General features: G+C 40.8%; 1 protein-coding gene across 1 annotated transcript; it reads right to left on the minus strand.

Moving 5' to 3' along the window:
• Positions 1–15,285: 15,285 nt before the first annotated feature.
• On the minus strand, positions 15,286–15,903 carry LOC148195369 (uncharacterized). The gene has a single exon (XM_088095175.1). It carries the CDS (start codon positions 15,901–15,903, stop codon positions 15,286–15,288), a length of 618 nt encoding a protein of 205 aa, XP_087951301.1.
• Positions 15,904–19,798: the final 3,895 nt, after the last annotated feature.

A 19,798-nucleotide genomic window follows, 5' to 3' on the forward strand; every position in this document is an offset into this window, starting at 1 on the left:
CGAACGCTTAGTGATGAGAGAGTCGCACCTCCCACAAAAGTTGTGCATAAAAGAATGCAGTATAGTACTAGGAAGTGACTCCTAGGTCGTCCCTCAAGGACCAAATGTGGGTTCAGTCTCAGATCAAACACGTAGTGGGGGGGTTTTTGTGAAAGATTTGTGAATGCAAACAAAAATGTAAAAGACGGTTTCAAATACAAAATTAAATCTAATGGTCACTACTAACATTATAACTAAATTATCATAATCAAGCAAAATAGACAAGACTAAAATGAACAAAAACGATAAACTGAACAATGCAATAGATAAGTGTCCAAAGCAATTAAGACCAATAAAATGCAAAGCTGAAACAAATGGCAAACGGCGTGAATAAATTCAAATGCAATAAACTAAAAAAATAAGGACACGTTGCAGCTTGGAATGAAATTAAATGCAAGGTTACGGGTTTTTGCACCAAACTAGGCATATTTGCCTATAATATTACCAAAATGGGCAAATTCAACCAAATTTACGAAAATGGGGAAGTCGTGAGGGGCCCAAACGACTTCAAATGAAGAAGTCGTGCCCCTCCTGCACGACTTCACACTGTTCATAGCAACAGTGTTGAAGTCGTGCATCCCAAAAACGACTTCTGGGTCCTGTAATCAATTACCATTTTTTGGTAATCGATTACACAATGTTGAAATCCTGACCCCTGCAAGACTGAAAATGGACGAGCGTTCACTGAAAATGGACGAGCGTCCACTTCTCCTGCCGAGCGTCCACTTAGCTAGATGGACGAACGTCCTCTTAGCTTTCTGGACGAGCGTTCTCTCTGCCTGTCTGGACGAGCGTCGTCGAGATGCGCTCAGTGGACGCTCGGCAGGAGAAGTGGACGCTCGTCCATTTTCAGTGAACGCTCGTCCATTTTCAGTCTTGCAGGGGTCAGGATTTCAACATTGTGTAATCGATTACCAAAAAATGGTAATCGATTACAGGACCCAGAAGTCGTTTTTGGGGTGCACGACTTCAACACTGTTGCTATGAACAGTGTGAAGTCGTGCAGGGGGGTCACGACTTCTTCATTTGAAGTTGTTTGGACCCCCCACGACTTCACTTTTAGTCAATTTTTGCCTACTTTGGTAATAAATACCACATTTTTGCCTACTTTGGTAACAAAGCCCAAGGTTACGTGAACAAATTGAATGCATAAACCAAATTCACAAGCAGGAAACAAAAATGAAACCTAATAAATGAAATGCCACGAAAAAGTAAAATAACTAAATTAGAAAACATTATCATGGTTGGCAGCTGGAATAAATGCAACAAGTAAGATAATAAATTAAAAGCACAAACAATGTCACATCTTCTTCATGTGGCTACACACCGCTGGTGCCTCCTGCTACCATTCTCCCAAGCCGAGACAACACCACTTCTTCCTCCTACGTGCTCTCCTAATTCTTCAAAGTGAAATGGAATCTTCCAAAAGCAATTCATCAACGTGTGTCCTAGCTTTTCCAGCCGTGCTACTCCTCACTTCCCGTAACGTGTGCACCATCAATCAACACTATCACCGCTTGCAGCACTTCTCCAATCTCCGTGCTTCCTTCTCAACTCCAAATATGCGTGCAGCTGCTCCCCAAGATGTGACAGCGTTCTCTCCACGCAGCACCTTCCGTGAGCTGCTTCTCATTTCACAAATAAAAGAAAACATTCTCCTGGTGCACCGCTGGCAGCTGCCTCTGCTCCACTTCCGTGCATACCATTCCAGCCGTGACTCTTCTTCTCTCATTTATCAATCACCATGCCTTTCTCTAACCCATGCTGTGACGTGGTGTGCTGCTGCCTCAATTCCCTCAGCCATGACACCACACGCTTCTTTTCTTACAAGAAATAAATTGGATGCCAGCGTTTTTCAAAAGCCAATGAAAGCCCGTGTGTGCACCTCCTAAATTAAATCAATGCTTGCTTTTCTAACAGCTGAATGAAATTACCTTAACATACTAAAAGAAAAGAAAGAAAATGTGTTCATCAATTGTATCCAAAATCCACAGTAACAGTGTGCCCATTCTTCATTCATTCCCCCTAAAAAAAAGAAAGTGTTTTCCACCGCCCGAGAAAAGAAAAAACAAAAAACGTAACAGAGTGTGGCGGCTCGTCCTTCCTCCATGAATAAGGGTAAATGATCCCCTAAAAACCAGCTCGGTATTTTTCTTTCTTCCAGCACCCCCTTTTTCGCAAGCTGCTGCCCATTCTCCGCGTGGCAGCTGGATTCCCGTGTGCGTGGACGTGGCTTCAGCTGTTGGACCTCTTGTGTGGCCCGTGAAGTGCTTGCTGGAGTGTGCCGTAATTGCCTTTTGCACATGGGCTGCACCTCATCAAATTAACTCCGTGAATATGTTTTTATTTTCTAAGTGGAAGATGGGTTACTTCTTTTCCATGTGGGCCGTCCACTTCCCTCTTCCTTCATGCGGAAATGAAAAGAAGTTGTAGGATGTGATTATGTGTTCCTTTCCCTTGACGTGAGCTTTCAACAGTGGTCCCCTCTATTATTCCAACTATGTGCTTTGGTTCTTCACAAAATGAATGTTGTGTGTAATGTTATCTTCCAAAACCGTGAGCTGCATACCTGCACGTGGTCCCCTCCATCCATCTTCACGGGTTTGCTTTTTTTTTCCTAAGCCAAAGAAAATCTCTCCAATGCAAGGTGGTGGCTCCCTTCTCCATAACATGTGCTGGATGCTTGCCAAATTGAATTGGCCATGGATCCTCTCTTCTTTCACGTGGCAGCTACTCCCTCATGTGTGCCAACTCCTCTTTCATTCAAACAATTGCTTCTTTCCATTTTCACGTAAGCTTCAAAGTGGTGGCCCCTCTTTTATGTGCTTCCTCCAAAACGTATTGCTAAAGGCCGTGAGTGCCTCCCAAGCTATTGGATTCCTTGTTTAAGAGTGTTGGGAGGTTTTAGCACTGTCCAATTATCAATTCCTAGCCACCACAAGTACCCAACAGCAAGCAAATGCAAACAGATTAGAAATCACTCAAACAATAAGCATTGGACTGACATAGGGGAGTAAAAAAAAATACTGGGAACAACACAAAACGAATTTGAACAAAATAAAAACTATACGTGAAAATAGACATCCATACGAAACTATGAAAAAAAATTGCATGGAAAACGGATAAGAATTGAACTCAAACGAGGTCACACAAGTTGACACAACATTCACGCAGCACTATGCGAAAATTGAAATGACTGAGATGCATTGGGCTCAATTGCCATTTCTCATTTAGCTTTCAAATGTCCCAAAAAGTTATCCAAAATTTTCCTGTAATTAATAATGCAAAATAATAAGCTCAGATAATTCAAATTAGTTAAAATAAGAATTTCCGATCAAATTAAGCACAATTAGGAAAAACAGGAAAATACCGGACGTTTAAGCATAATTCCCCGTCTAATTCTAGCACATTAAACTAAGTGAAGTGAGGAAAATATTGGTTCATCACTTAGTATAAGACTAGGCGCTACCTATAACGAACGCTTGATATAAAACCGAACGTTACTAATATATATAACTTCAATTAATTTCAGATAGTCGGGTACCACTAGGCTGAGCCGAACGTTCAAACCTAGCCTTTCACAAGAGGACGCTCGTTCTCGATCAGAGTTCTTTCCGAATGAAAGAATTCCATTTAGCCATTTACTAGAAAACCGAACAGTATAAGACCGTTCGATGACGAGCGTACATTATCAAGGGAAGGAATATCATTTTTCCAGATTTTTCATCTATCTTAACTCAACATTTTTCATACGATTCATATCTTATAATTTCCTATCCATCACTAAATCACATACTTTATAGAATTCATATTATCATCTCATACTCTACGGAAATCATCCATTTTCCAATTCATACGTATCATCATCAACATGCAGTTCTACCAATATAACCCATATTCATTCAGAACACAGTGCTCGTTCATGCATAATTACACAACATACATCTCATACATCCAGTTCACATCATACTTTCACACAACATACAAGTATCAATTAAATTACTAAGCTTCCCTTACCTGGTTCAGTAGTGAACGCCCTAAGAGTGTGACTTTGTCTCGTTCAATTTATGGCTTTCTACCCTCAACGTTTTCCTTAAGTCCTTCACTAAATCTAACCAAAATAAACGTAGAAGAATTTAGCTTATACCCTTGCATGCAGCTGCATCTGGGTTCGCATGCAACTCAGAAACGAGCGTTTAGAGTTGAGAGACTTACCGGTTCCAGAACCTGGATCTATTCGGTTCATATTAAAGCTCACAACTCCAGGAATACTCCTATGGTTTCTGAAACGTGATCGGAGAAGAGGGTGGTGAGTTACAGTAGAGAGAAGATGAAAGGGTTCTAGAGAGAAGGAGGAGAAGAATGGAGTCTGAGTTTGGAGGGAAGAAGATGAGTGCAGGAGAGTGGAAGGGTTTTTCAGAAAATTGTTTTTGTTCTTCCCACGTCCGCACGAACGTGCGTCTCTCCCGTCGACACCTGTACCTCCCATTACTGACTCCAATTCTATCCCGGTGACACTTGGCGTGAGTGGCAGAGTTATGAAAGTGCGTTTTTAATGCACTGCAGAGGGGTTTTCCATGCATTAATTTGATTTGACAGTGGTTTACGGTTTTAATTTTCTAAGGTCTCACACTTTCTGTCTGACCTCGGAAATTTAACCCAAACCTCACCGTTTAATCTCATTTAATGCACTCAAAACTCCTGCTCAGAACCACTAAAACGCACCCAAAACTCTGTAAACTGACGCCAGGTGTCAAGAATGGAAGATTCGAAAATCAGTAGTGGAGGACAGGTGTCTACAGGAGAGTGTACGTCCGTTGGACGTGGGGTAGACAAAAATGATTTTCTGAAAAACCCTGCTCACTCTCCTCTGCATGCACCTTCTCCTTCCAAACTCTGACTTTCCATTTCCTCCTTCTTCTCTCTAGAAATTTCCCTTTTCTCTACTGTAACTTACCCTTCTTTACTCCGATCACCGTTCAGGCACCGTGGAAGCATTCCCGGCGTCCCAAGCTTCATCTTGAACCGATTGAGTTTCAAGTTTGAGCTGGTAAGTCTTCTCCCCTTGGTTGTTCGTTCTTTTGTTACATGCAAAGCCAAGTTCTGGTTGCATGCAGGGGTGTAGTCTAAGTTATTTTGATTTTTATGTGGTTTGATTTAGTTGGAAGAGTTAAGTGATCGTTGAGGGTAGAAAGCTGTAGTCGGGCGAACCAAAATCCCACGTTTAGGACGTTCACTCACAGATCCAGGTAAGGGAAGCTTATTAATTTAATTTATGACTATGTGTTGCATGAACGTTCTTTGTTTGATTTGGATATGAAAAATGATGGTGATATGATATGGTGCATGAAACGTATGAGATTTCTGTGATTTGATGATATAAGATATGATTAATTTAATATGGTATGAATGTATAAATGTGTGAGACTATATGTTAGGAACTAAAATCCTAATAATATTGATTCTGTTAAGAAATTCCCTTTAAGAGAATGTACGTACGTTACTGAACGGTCCTTGACCGTTCGGTTTTCTAGTGAAGTTGAATTTGTAGTGGATTCTTTCATTCGGGAAGGATTCTAGTTGAGAACGAACGTCTGCACTTCGGAATACTGTGTATGAGCGTTCGGCCAAACACAATTGGGTATTACCGTTCGGTTATAAATCTAAGTATATATAAATCTAAGTGTATATATATATATATATATATATATATATATATATATAATTGTATATTTTATTGTTCGTAAACACTGTTCAATATTATTGTATTATATTAAATTATTGGTGCTCGGTCCTACACCAAGCACTGGTTCTCTCTCCTTGAGTTAATTTTAATACGAGCGTTCGTTTAAAACTCTAGGGTCCGTTCTCCATATCGTTCAGTCTTTGACCGACATGTCGATTCCTCGATACTAAACTAAATTAAACATAAGTGCTCGGCTTTCTTCTTGTGAATCACTCTAAATGTCAGTTTTCGAATACATTAGAATATCCCTACTCATTGGTTTCACCCTAAAGTTCACGTCTTGGGGTTGGTCTCTTTGCGTTCCGAATGAGTTCTTAAGAGTCAGTTTATTTACATTGACTCAACTTAAAATGGACGTTCGCCCCAATTATCCTTAGAATATATTACCGTACTCGCTGTCTTTTCTTAGAATCCGATGTCGACACTTAGTCTTAAATCATTCACAAATTTGAGGATTTCCCGGTCTCGTTCTATGTGTTCGGCCCAGTTTTAAGTTCGGGTTGAACGTTCGTCATTTTAATGGTTGTTGAAAACGTCGTACGAGATAACACACCGAGATATTTAATTATGAAAGATGAAGGAAATGTGAATTTGACATGATGTAGATTTGAACGAGTGTTCTAGGAAGGAACGACTCATGGATGAATGTTGGAATTTGTAAAGTATGATTGTGGGAAGCTAATGCTGGCGGTTCATCCTGATGTTCCGTGAGTACTCGTCCTCAGGTAGAGGGGAGTATGTCATGTGTGGAAACGACAGGAGGTCCTAGTCTTTAGGGGTACTTTGGACGGAACGGACTAACCTCGGGTGGCAACTGATGAGAATTCCAGTTACTACATCACCCGGGTGAACGAACGCCTGTAGCTACGCAGATTTCATACAGTCCGGACAGTCAGTCTCGTGAATAGGCTTTGTATGATACGTATGTTGACATTATTTGGTGTTGGATTATTTGAAATGTATGTGTATTGTCGCAACCGGAATCGCGACGGGACGACGATCCAAAGAATAAAACGCGGGGTTTTGAAAAAGAGATTTGGAGTCGCCACCATAGTTTATTCTGGAAAACTACGGAAAAACCATAAAATGATAAGGCATGGTCTTCGAAACTGAGATTCTTGGTTAGGGAGTCGGTTACGTGTAGGGAAGGTGTTAGCACCCTACAACGCCTGCCCTAAGGCAGTACCTTTAACTAAATACACGAATATGAATATGGCTTTCAAAATGTTTAACTATCCCTTAAAATAAAACTATAAATAAACAAAATATATTTTTTAGTGTTTTGGGTCCGACAAGGATTAACCTTGCTCCTACGTATTCTCATTAAGAATGAGAAATTAGGGTTCCGTAGTTCTTTTAGAAAACTGCTTGAAAATTTGTTTGAAAATTGTTTGAGAATTTTGTTTGGAAAATGATTATGGATAAATTTGGATTTTTGGGAAAGTGAACCTGACAAGGACTGACCTTGCTTGAAAGATTATATGTATCTCCACTTTTGATGGAGAATCAAGGATCGCGTAGTTCTGGCCAGAAAGATTATTTGTTTGCTTGAAAGTGTTGCTGTTTTTGGTTTTTTTGAAGATTTTATATTTTTTTGGTATTTTTATATAATAAACAGAAAAGATTTTTCGCACAAGGACGATGCGTGTGATCACACATGTGCTTAACCTTTAAAATATTTTTGGTATTTTTATAAAATATTTAGATTTTTCCGTAATAAGCACTAGGCTGATGCGTACGATCGCACGAGTACTCACACGGCTTTTTTCTTATTGTTTGCGTAATGAGCACTAGACTGATGCGTACGATCGCACGAGCACTCACACGACTTTGTTTTATTTATATATATCATATATATATATATATATGCATATATATATATGTATATGTATATATATATATATATATATGTATATGTATATATATATATATATATATATATATATATGTATATATATAGATATATGTATATGTATATATATACATATATATACATATATATATCTATATATATATATATGTATATTATATACATATATATACATATATGTATATATATATACATATATATATATATATATATATATATATATATATATATATATATATATTTACGTAAAACAAAACAAAAAAAATCCAATAGATACAAAGAAAACAAAGGAGGGGTGGAGGCTATCATACAAATGGGTTACATAATAAAAGTTAATAACCAAACAAATAAAAATAAAGAAACAAAGCATAATAATAAAAAAAATAAAATAAAATAAAAAAATAAAAATCTTCAAAAAAATAAACGCAAGAGAAACAAACCCAACGAAGTGCAGAATAAACTTGAGGCTCCTTAGTTTGGGTCAACATCATTTTTCTTCAATTTTGTATCTGTCCAGGTGTGAGGATGGAATTTGGGGTGTCGCTGGTGAATGTTGGCCCAATACCGAGGCCCATTTCTTTTTTCTCTTTTATTACTCTTTGTTTTTTTTTTGTTTGCAGAGGCTTAAGCCCCAAATTAAAGTGGGTGTGAAATGGAATTGCACCTTAACAGACAGAAAGGAGGCAGTAGACGCTAGGCCCAAAGCCCCTTTTTTTTGTTCAGAAACCCATTAGAAGTTGAAATGAACCTTTTCATTTTTGCCATTTACGTTCAAAAATCAGGGTCCCTTTCTTCTTCCACTTGAATCCAGACAGAATGGAGCTCCTCCTTCGTGAAGTAGGAATCCTAGAAAGGCATCGGTCTCCTCTCGGACGCGTCGTCGCCTCCGCTTACACGGTCGTGATTTGGAGAAACAGAGATACGCAGCAGATGGTTGTTCGGTGGTTTCGGAGAAAGGGCTGAGGCACGGAGAAGATGATGGTGGTTCGGATTGAGATTGAGGGCGACGGGGAAGAGGCTGAAGCAGAGCCTCAGATGAAGGAAAAGAGGTGTTTTGGGTGGAGAGGTTCTCGCGGAGTCGACGGAGGTGGAGTCGAGGCGACCTGGGGATAGCGGCGGAAGCAAGGTGGAAGTGTTGGTCCAGTGGCAGACTGTCGGAGTTGACGATGAATGGTGGTGATCGAAGTGGACCTCGCAGTAGCTGTTGATGGTGAGGTTTTGAAAATGAAGAAGGTAAGGGATGAAGACGATGGCTGTTTGAAGCAATGGCCCACGGTCAAAAGATGGATGATGATATTGGCTGTGTGTAAGCATGAAGGTGATTAGAGAGGTGAAAAAATAAGAATAGATGGGGTTCAAAGAGGAGGATCCGGATAGTCGTGGGATAAGGGGTTAAGATGAAGATGATGGGCTGTTGGAGGTGATCACGGGTGAAATTTAAGTGTAGTTGGGATGGTTACGGGTGAGGGGCTGAGGAATTCCCCCCCCCCCCCCAAGATGATGGGCGTTCTCTTGCTTAAATTGACCGAAAACTCCATTGTTGGCAGATTTCCATTGGATGAGGAGTGTCGGTAGCTGTGGTTGGAGGATGCAGAAATCATTGGGTTGGTGGAAGATTGTGGGAATAATTTATTAAAGTGGGGAATTATTAAGACTTAGTGGTAGGCCCCTTTAAAAATACAGTCAGCACCGCGAACGACCATTTTAACACAAATTACTGTTTGGACGAGCGCCTCAACACGCCTATGAAAATCATCTAGAACGGCCGTTCACTATGCACATTGAGACCGAACATTCAATTGAGAACAAACACATCAAGATCGAACATTCCACTGAGAATAAACAGCTCAAGACCGAACGCCTTACTGTTCAGACGAACGCTTCAACAAAGACCGAACCTATGACGAGTACTGCCTCAAGACAAACATCATCTAGAACGGCCGTTCCCAATGAACGCTAACAGAAAAAAACATCAAGACCGAACGTTCAGACTAAGCAATCAAGACCGAACGTTACTTGCTGAACACTATTTGGTTGAAATCTATTTCGACGAACGAAAGGAGATCAGGCACTACTAGGCCGAAAGCTAAAACCGAATAACTGGATTGAACACCATTAGGTCGAACAATATGAGATCAAATCATACTAGGCCGGACGCTTAAAACCGAACGCCAGTCATCACTTGTACACCAAGACCGAACGCTCGCTACTTGAGAGGCTGAGCGGTCGAATGACTGAACACAGGAGGCTGAGAATTGACGAACGTCAAGGAGACCAAATAGCCGAACGATTGAGGACGAGCGGCCGAACGGTTGGAAAGCTTGAGGCCGCAAAAGGCTGAACGATCGAGAACGGAAGACCGACAACATGCGAGACCGAACGGGCATGTGCCTGTGGTCACGGATGGCCGAGCGGTAGAAACCGAACAGCCGAACGTCTGTGACAGTTCAATATAGCACGAACGGTTGCAATGAAGGTGGAAGAAGCCGAACGTCATAAAGACATGGAGAATAGCCATGCACGGCAGAGGACGAACGGTTGCGCAGTGACGGGACGAACGTTCGTAAAGCTACACTACAATGCCGAACGTTTTTTTTTGTTTATTTTTTATTTGTATATCTTTTTATTATTTTTTATTATTTTTTTTATTATTTATTTTATATTTTATACTCATGATGAAAATAAAATACAACAAACCTAATAGTCAATCCGGACGAAATTGGGTGCTGACAGATGCCCCTCTTTACTTAGATATTACTAGATAATATGAAAATTTGAGATTTTTGTATTATCGAAGTAAAAGTTAAGTAAAGAAAGAAACACTAATTTCGTCCGAATTTCAAAATAAACAAGGAACAATAAGATTTTTTTTTTATTATTATTAACAAGGTTAAGAGAATTGAGGTGTACCAACCTCGTGGAGGGTGTACCAACCCTATGGATGAAGTTGATGAGGTGTAAAAACCTCGTGAAGGGTGTACCAACCCTTTGGATGAAGTGAATGACGTGTACCAACCTCGTGGAGGGTGTACCAACCCTATGGATGAAGTGAATGAGGTGTACCAACCTCGTGGAGGGTGTACCAACCCTATGGATGAAGTGAATGAGGTGTACCAACCTCGTGGAGGGTGTACCAACCCTATGGATGAAGTGAATGAGGTGTACCAACCTCGTGGAGGGTGTACCAACCCTATGGATGAAGTGAATGAGGTGTACTAACCTCGTGGAGGGTGTACCAACCCTATGGAAGAAGTGAATGAGGTGTACAAACCTCGTGGAGGGTGTATCAACCCTTTGGATGAAGTGAATGAGGTGTACCAACCTCGTGGAGGGTGTACCAACCCTATGGATGAAGTGAATGAGGTGTACCAACCTCGTGGAGGGTGTACCAACCCTATGGATGAGTGAATGAGGTGTACGAACCTCGTGGAAGGTGTACTAACCCTATGGATGATGTGACTGAGGTGTAGCAACCTCGTGGAGGGTGTACCAACCCTGTGGAATAGTGAATGAGGTGTATGAACCTCGTGGAGGGTGTACCAACCCTATGGATGAAGTGACTGAGGTGTAGCAACTTCGTGGAGGGTGTACCAACCCTATGGATGAAGTGAATGAGGTGTAGCAACCTCGTGGAGGGTGTACCAACCCTATGGAAGTGAATGAGGATTTTGAGTTTGATTATTGGGTTCGACCATTGCTTTGCAGAGGGCCGAGATACCAATGACAGAAAGTAAAATTGGGCTCGACCATTGCCTTGTAGAGGGCCAAGATACCAATGACAGAAAGTAAAATTGGGCTCGACCATTGCCTTGCCGAGAGCCGAGATACCAATGACAAAAAGTAAAATTGGGCTCGACCATTGCCTTGCAGAGGGCCGAGATACCAATGACTGAAAGTAAAATTGGGCTCGACCATTGCCTTGTAGAGGGCCGAGATAATCTGGACTTAATCATTGCCTTGCAGAGGGCCAAGATCGCAGAGGAAAACTTAAATTCGACCATTGCCATGCAAAGGGTCGTTTGACAATCTGGACTTGACCATTGCCTTGTAGAGGGCCAAGATCGCAGAAGAAAACTTAAATTCGACCATTGCCATGCAGAGGGTCGTTTGACAATCTGGACTTGACCATATCCTTGCAGAGGGTCAAGATCGCAGAGGAAAAAAAGTAAAATTTGTGTGATTGTTTTGAATTGGAAACTTTTGAATTTGTTCATTTGTTTTGAAATTTTGAGATGTTGGATTTTCTTTGATATTTTTTCTTGAGATAGAAATGAGTAACAATTGTTTTTTGAAATTTTTTTTATGAAATTAGGAACAAGGTTTTAGAACTTTTGCTCAAGGTTGAAAATATGATTAAACAAGGTGTTGCATCTTTGTACAAGGATTAGGATTTTGAAACCTCGATATGCAAGAGAAACATGACTGATGTAAATTTTGAAATTGGAGGAGAAAACTTTGATGCACGTTGATTTTTTTGTCTTTTTGAAGGAAGAAGATTTGGTGAAAATATGTAATTTTTAAATTGGAGGAGAAAACTTTGAGGCATTTTGATTTTTTTTTTGTCTTTTTGAAGGAAGAAGATTTGATAAACATTCATGAAAATATGTACATGATGTTGACTTTTGATTTTGATTTTTTTTTTTATATTTTTGTGGAAGGTTATGAAACTATGACACTTGTTTTTTAGTCAATTTGTTTTCTTTGAAATCATCAAATTTATGAAGACCTTCATATTATTATTTATTATTATTTTATTTTTTTTTGCAATGGATGTCCAATTCTAAAGTCAAATGTTCAAAATGAAGCTTGTGTGCTGGACATTTTTTGATGAAATACTAGTGTGTACATTCTTGATATCAGAGGTTGGTTAAAATGGTATAAAAGATTTTTGGAAAGGTTTAGAGGAGACTGAAATGGCTTTTTTGGGCACATCATTCCTCATACAATCAGCAATGAAGATGTAATATCTGAAGGTCAATGTGAGGGGATAAGTAATGAATCAAGGAGTGAGAACATCAAAAATTGCCCCAATAAATTTATGAAATTCAGGGCGAACCAAGGTCATACGTGTAACATCACAATTATATACGTCATGCATATAATAAAGACGTCATCAAGCATAATATAGGAAAGTAGTGAAGAGTTAATAAGGATTACAGTCATCCTTAGAATAGTGCGAAATTACCAACTAGAGAATCATTATTTCTCCTTGGAAATTTACGGAAAATTTAAAACTTTAAACACTCAAAAGTTCTCCCAAATAATATGAATTCTAGGAATAAAACCAGCAAATCTAAGCTGCAACACTGCCGTCTCCATCAAGAGCTGCTCCCAAAGTATCCTCCCCGCCATCTGCTCCCATCCAAGTGGATGATCATCGCCAAAGAAACATACACAAGCAATACAAACAAGCAAGGGTGAGCTAGATATAAAAAGCATGTTATACAACTTCACACGACATGCAAAATTCATCCAAACATGGTAAACTGACATCACAAGACTTGTTAGTTTATACCCCGACTTGTTGCTTTATAGACCGACTCGTCCGGACTAGAATGATTACCGAGCTATGGCGGGTTATGCACTCGTGGTGGCCTCTACTGCTTTGCAAAGCCATTGCCAATGGGTTCCACCATACCACCCTCGCGAGGTTAGTCTGTTCCGCGCCTTGGAGCATCCTGGAAGCCTCCAAAACTAGGACCTCCTGCTACTCCTCACCACATGGATCAATCCTCTCTACTTGAGAATGAAAGAACATTGGAGTGTCAGGAAAACCCCCAAGACTGAGCTACCATGCAATCATTCTATACACCCCCAAATCACCACCATGTATCCTCTCCTTAAGGATCATGGAATTACGTCCACCACCATGTATCCTCTCCTTGAGGATCATGGAATTACGTCCATGAATCATATTGTTACTTTGAAACTTAACCCAAGTCATGAATAACCAGATACCCCCATATCATCACAGTAAATCCCACATACCTCATACATTCACATACTTCTCACGTAAATCACATCACAGTATATATATATTCCAAACATTATGCACAATCAATTCAACCCAAAACAACAGCAAAGTAAACTTAGAACTCATCACTATTTGCGGACCACTGTTTGAATGAATATCATTCGCCGAACACAAATGCCGAACGCCACTATGCTAATTGGACGAACTATGAGATTCAACAGGCCGAACGCTAAAACCGATTGAACACCATTCGCCGAACACAAATGCCGAACGCCACTATGCTAATTGGACAAACGCTATGAGATTCAACAGGCTGAACGCTAAAACCGATTGAACACCATTCGGTCGAACACTAAAACCGAACACCATAGATTGAACACCATTTGGCCGAACGCTAAAACCGAACATCTCACTTGATTAAACACTATTCGGCCGAACGCTATAACCGAGCACCTTGAACACCATTCGGCCGAACACTAAAACCCCGAACTCCATATTATATCGAATACTGTTCGGACGAATGTTAAGATTGATCATTTAGGCTCAACACTAAACACCAAATGCTATTAGACCGGATACCACTAGGTCAAACACCAAAAGAACCAACGTTAAAAATCAAGCACTTATGCTAGACGCTAAATCCTCAAACGCTAATAGACAGACTGCTATTAGGTCGAACACTATTGAACGAACGTCAGGATCGAGCACTTAGTCTTCACGCTAAAACAGCGAACTCTGTTAGACTGAATACTATTTGGACGATCGCTCAAAGATCAAATCTCATCAAGATGGAACGCTAACAATCACTGATACTCCAAAGTCGAAAGCTTACAGTCTAAACTTCAGAATACCTAATTCAGGTCGAACACTTCAAATCACTAATCACATAATAATACCGAACGCTAGAGATTCAAACTTAAGACTATCAAATTATTACAGTCTAAAATTACTAATTCCCTGTATACAGTTTGGACGAAAGTCTAATATATTACTGCCTAAGGACGAACGCGAACGCTCGTTAACACAAAACTGAACGCTCATGCTATTTTGGCCGACCACTAATGGGTCGAGCCATTTGGACGAACGTGCGTTCTGCAGAATCGCACCAGATTTTCGAGAAATCTAGAAACCCCATTTTTCATCCCCTTCTTCCCATATTTGCATCAAACACAGTATATATCAACAATCAAACAAAAAGATCTAACTCCCCTTACCTCTTGAAGACCTCCTTAGTGAATCTTGAATCTATCTCCCCCAAGACTTGCACTACCAAGGCCCCCTTGCAGCTCTAGAAGATCTCCACTTCACCTCTCCCAGAATTTGCAGCAACTCTTCCAATCCATCTTTGAACCCACGGCTCTTCCCTTTAAGAGGAAAACTCTGCACTCTCAGCCACTCCTTTCCATTCTTAGTGCCAAGCACACTAATTGATGGAGATGATGGTGTTTCTTGGTGGCTGGGCACTTCAAAGTGGGAAGACCCACCACCCACGAGCTGCTACCGAACCAAGCCAAAACAGTGGTATTCCCACTTTTGCTGAACGTGCAGCCGCTCACTTGAGGCCCTCTCCCACCACATCTTCTTTTCTAAAATAAAGAATTATTTAGGTCCTTACATTCTCCCCAACACAAAAATTTTCGTCCTCGAAAATTAGGCTTATCGGAACAAGTGGGGGTAAGTTTCTCTCATCTCGTCCTCTAACTCCCAGGTAGAGTCGCCCGTTCCACTGTTCCAGATAACTTTGACAAGTCTGACAGTTCTTCCTCTAAGTTGTTTGTTTTGACTCTCCTCAATCCTTATTGGTTGCACTTCAATTGACAAATCTTCTCTGACTTGCACATCGCCAACTTCAAGCACATGAGACGAATCAGACATGTATTTTCTCAGTTGAGATACATGGAACACTGGATGCAACTTTGCTAACTGAGGTGGCATGGTTATCTCATAAGCTACTGGTCCTATACATCGTACAATCTGGTAAGGACCAAGATATCTAGGAGATAGTTTCCTAGCACGAATGGCTCTTCCTACACTGGTAGTAGGAGTCACTCGGAGGAACACATGATCCCCAACTGCAAATTCTAACGCCTTGCACCTCCGATCAGCATAGGACTTCTGCCTATTCTGAGATGTCCGCATCCTTTCTTGTATAAGCTTCACCTTTTCTGTAGTCTGCTGAACTATCTCTGGTCCCGTCAAAACTGCTTCTCCATCCTGAAACCAACAAAGAGGTGTTCTGCAGCGCCTTCCATATAACGCTTTAAACGGTGCCATGCCGATACTCGCCTGATAGCTGTTGTTGTAAGTGAACTCAACCAGTGGAAATATCTCATCTCATACCCCTAGGTGATCCAAAATGCAAGTCCTCAACAAATCTTCAAGCGATTGGATCGTCCGCTCAAATTGTCCATCTGTTTGGGGATGATAAGCCGAGCTCATCTGAAGTCTGCTTCCCATCTCACTCTGAAGGATTTGCCAAAACCTGGATGTGAACCTTGGGTCTCTATCTGATACAATACTCGAAGGCACTCCATGTAACCTCACTATCTCCTTAACATACAGTTGCGCCAACCTCACCATAGACATTCTCAAATCAATTGCCAAGAAGTGGGCACTCTTGGTTAATCGGTCCACTATTACCCATATTGCATCATGTCTTCGGACAGTGCGTGGCAAATGGGTAACAAAGTCCATAGCGATGCTATCCCATTTCCACTCTTGAATTTCTAATGGTAGCAACAAGCCTCTCGGTCTCTGATGCTCTATTTTAGCCTTCTGACACGTTAAACAAGAGGCAACAAACTGAGCTACATCTCTCTTCATACCGGACCACCAAAAAGACTCCTTGAGGTCTTGATACATTTTAGTCATGCCAGGATGCATGCTAAAACGACTTTTATGACCCTCCTCAAGGATTAACCTCTTCATTTCTGAATTGCTAGGGATACAGACTCTGCCTTTGAACCTTAAGATACCATCAGCCTCCAAGGCAAAATCTTTTCCTTGTTCAGTCCCAATCAAACTGGATGACGTTTGGAGCTCCACATCCTTCGACTGCTCTTCTTTAATACGCTTCAACAAGTCATTGGACACCACCAAATTACCACATCTGATGCTGTCAACTTCAAATTCTACCTGCAACCTCAAATCTCTGAAGCCTTTTACCAACTCTAGCTCTCTGACCATTAAGGCTGAAATATGCACTGACTTCCTGCTCAATGCATCCGCCACCACATTAGCCTTCCCAGGGTGATAAAGGAGATCAAAGTCAAAATCTTTAAGAAACTCCATCCATCTCCTTTGCCTCATATTAAGCTCTTTCTGATCAAAGAGGTATTTGAGGCTCTTATGATCACTGAACACCTGAAATTGCGCGCCATACAGGTAGTGTCTCCAAATCTTCAAAGCAAATACCACAACCGCCAACTCCAAGTCATGAGTGGGGTAATTCTTCTCATGAACCTTGAGTTGTCTTGATGCATATGCCACTACCTTTTTCTCCTGCATCAGTACACACCCTAATCCCTGATGAGAAGCATCACAAAAAACCTCAAAAGGTTTACCCCGTGTCAGGGATAACCAAAACTGGTGCACTAGTCAACCTTTTCTTTAGCTCTTGGAAGCTAGTCTCACAACGGTCTGTCCAAACAAAAGGTTGATCCTTCCTAGTCAGTTGTGTCAACGGCGCCACAATCCGGGAAAAGTTCTCAATAAAACGACGATAGTAGCCCGCTAGGCCCACAAAGCTCCTGACTTCTGTAACAGTCTTAGGTTTCTCCCATTGAAGTACTGCTTGCACCTTAGCGGGATCAACAACAATTCCTCCAGCTGAAATCACATGTCCAAGAAAAGGAACCTCTTGCATCCAAAACTCACACTTGAACAACTTGGCATACAATCTTCTTTCTCTCAGTACTTCAAGCACTACCCTAAGGTGATCTTCATGTTCTTCCCGAGTTTTAGAATAGACAAGTATGTCATCTATAAACACCACCACAAACTTGTCCAAGAAGGGTCTAAAAATTCGATTCATATAGTCCATGAATATGGCTGGAGCATTAGTCACACCAAAAGGCATAACCACATACTCATAGTGGCCATACCTAGACCTGAATGCCGTCTTCTGCACATCATCAGCTTTCACTAAAATTTGATGGTAACCCGACCTCAAATCAATCTTGGAGAATACCGTAGCTCCGTGCAATTGATCCATTAGGTCATCGATCCTCGGCAATGGATACTTGTTCTTGATCGTCAACTTATTCAGCTGTCGATAGTCAACGCACAACCTTGAGCTACCATCTTTCTTCTTTACTAGCAACACTGGCGCACCCCACGGCGAAGCACTCGGCCGGATAAACTATTTCTCTAACAGCTCTTCAATCTGCTTCTTCAACTCAGCCAGCTCAGCTGGAGCCATCCTATAAGGGGCTATGGATACTAGTCCTGCTCCTGAGACCAGATCAATAGGGAACTCCACTTCTCGCGGAGGAGGTAAACCTGGAACTTCTTCAGGGAAAACATCCATGAAGTCATTCACAACCAGAAGGTCTACACTCTGGTTCCCAAGTGCTGAAGAGTTCAAATTAGAATTCTCGTCCATATGAAACATGATTAGGAAGCAGCTGGCACCCTCGAAGATGTCTTGCCTCAATACACCGAGCGATAACGACAAGTTTTCATCTTCTTTGGGAAATATTAGCTTCTTACCACCCTCACGAGGTTAGTCCGTTTCGCGCCCTGGAGCATCCTGGAAGCCTCCAAAACTAGGACCTCCTGCTGCTCCTCACCACATGTGATACATCCTAGGAGATGTAGAGGAGCAGAGCCGTGAGATTGGAGGTGCAAGGAGACTTGGACAGCTGCTGAAACCAGTGTAACAGTAGCTGTAGCAGCTGCAGATTGGAGTGCAGAATTGGAATTTCAGGAGCAGATTGGCTAGGAGTTTGGGATGTGAAGCAGCGGATGATTGGTGTTTATGGTGAATGGATATGGAGGCTAGATTGGAGAGGTGATTCACAACTCAGAAGGCTTCCTAAAGTGGAAGGAAGTTGCAATGGAAATCAAGCTAAGAAGTGACTCTTGGAGAAGGAATTTACTATGCATTTCAGCAGAAATTCTTTACTAACATCCAAAAGTGATCTACAAGCTTTTCCTATGAGATTTTATAGATCAATCTCAAGGCTTTAAGCAAGCAATTTACACGTTGCAGATCTGAAGCCATGTGCTACATGTATGGCTTCTAAAACACGTGAAAAATGAGTTTTATGTGAAGAAAAACAATTACTAATGTAGCCCCATAGAAGGATAAGTACACCCCTTCTTGTATAGAAATGTCCTTTTTACCCTTCTCCATGTTTTGGCAGATTTGGAATATCTTCTTGTTCTCCAATTTTCCATCCAAAGATAGCAAATAGTACTTGACCTTGAGGAGAATATTCATCTTGGAGCTTTTTGGCCATTCTTCTTGTGATGGGTCCTATGGTGTTAGACCTTCTTGTATCATCCCCTCCCTCTTGAGAAGGATTTGCCCTCAAATCCAAAAGATCTTCATCTTCACTATCAAATCCTGCAAAAGGTTTAAGATCAGATACATTGAAGGTAGCATGAACACCATATTCAGGAGGAAGATCAAGTTGATATGCATTGTTATTAATCCTCCTGATAACTCTAAAGGGTCTATCTCCTCTAGGATTGAGTTTGGATTTTCTTAGTTGAGGAAATCTTTCTTTTCTAAGATGAATCCAAACCAAATCTCCTTTATTGAAGATTAACTCTTTCTTGCCCTTATTATGTTTCTTGGCATATTTCTCATTTTGTTGTTGAATTTGAATTTTAACCCTTTGATGTAAATCTTTGATAAATTTAGATTTAGATACCCCATCTTGATGAATAAACTCAATAGAATTTGGAAGGGGTATTAAATCCAAGGGTGTCAAAGGATTAAAACCATAAACAACTTCAAAAGGAGACAATTTAGTAGTTCCATGAACTACTCTATTGTAGGGAAACTCAACATGAGGTAGGTACTCATCCCAAGATTTGTGATTTCCTTTAAGAACTACCCTTAGTAAAGTGGAAAGAGATCTATTGACTACTTCAGTTTGACCATCTGTTTGAGGATGGCAAGTAGTAGAAAAAGATAACTTAGTCCCTAATCTAGACCATA

This window comes from Vigna umbellata, chromosome 7 (assembly GCF_029865625.1).
Source record: "Vigna umbellata cultivar VRB3 chromosome 7, Vumbellata_1.0, whole genome shotgun sequence".
NCBI classification, from domain to species: Eukaryota; Viridiplantae; Streptophyta; class Magnoliopsida; order Fabales; family Fabaceae; genus Vigna; species Vigna umbellata.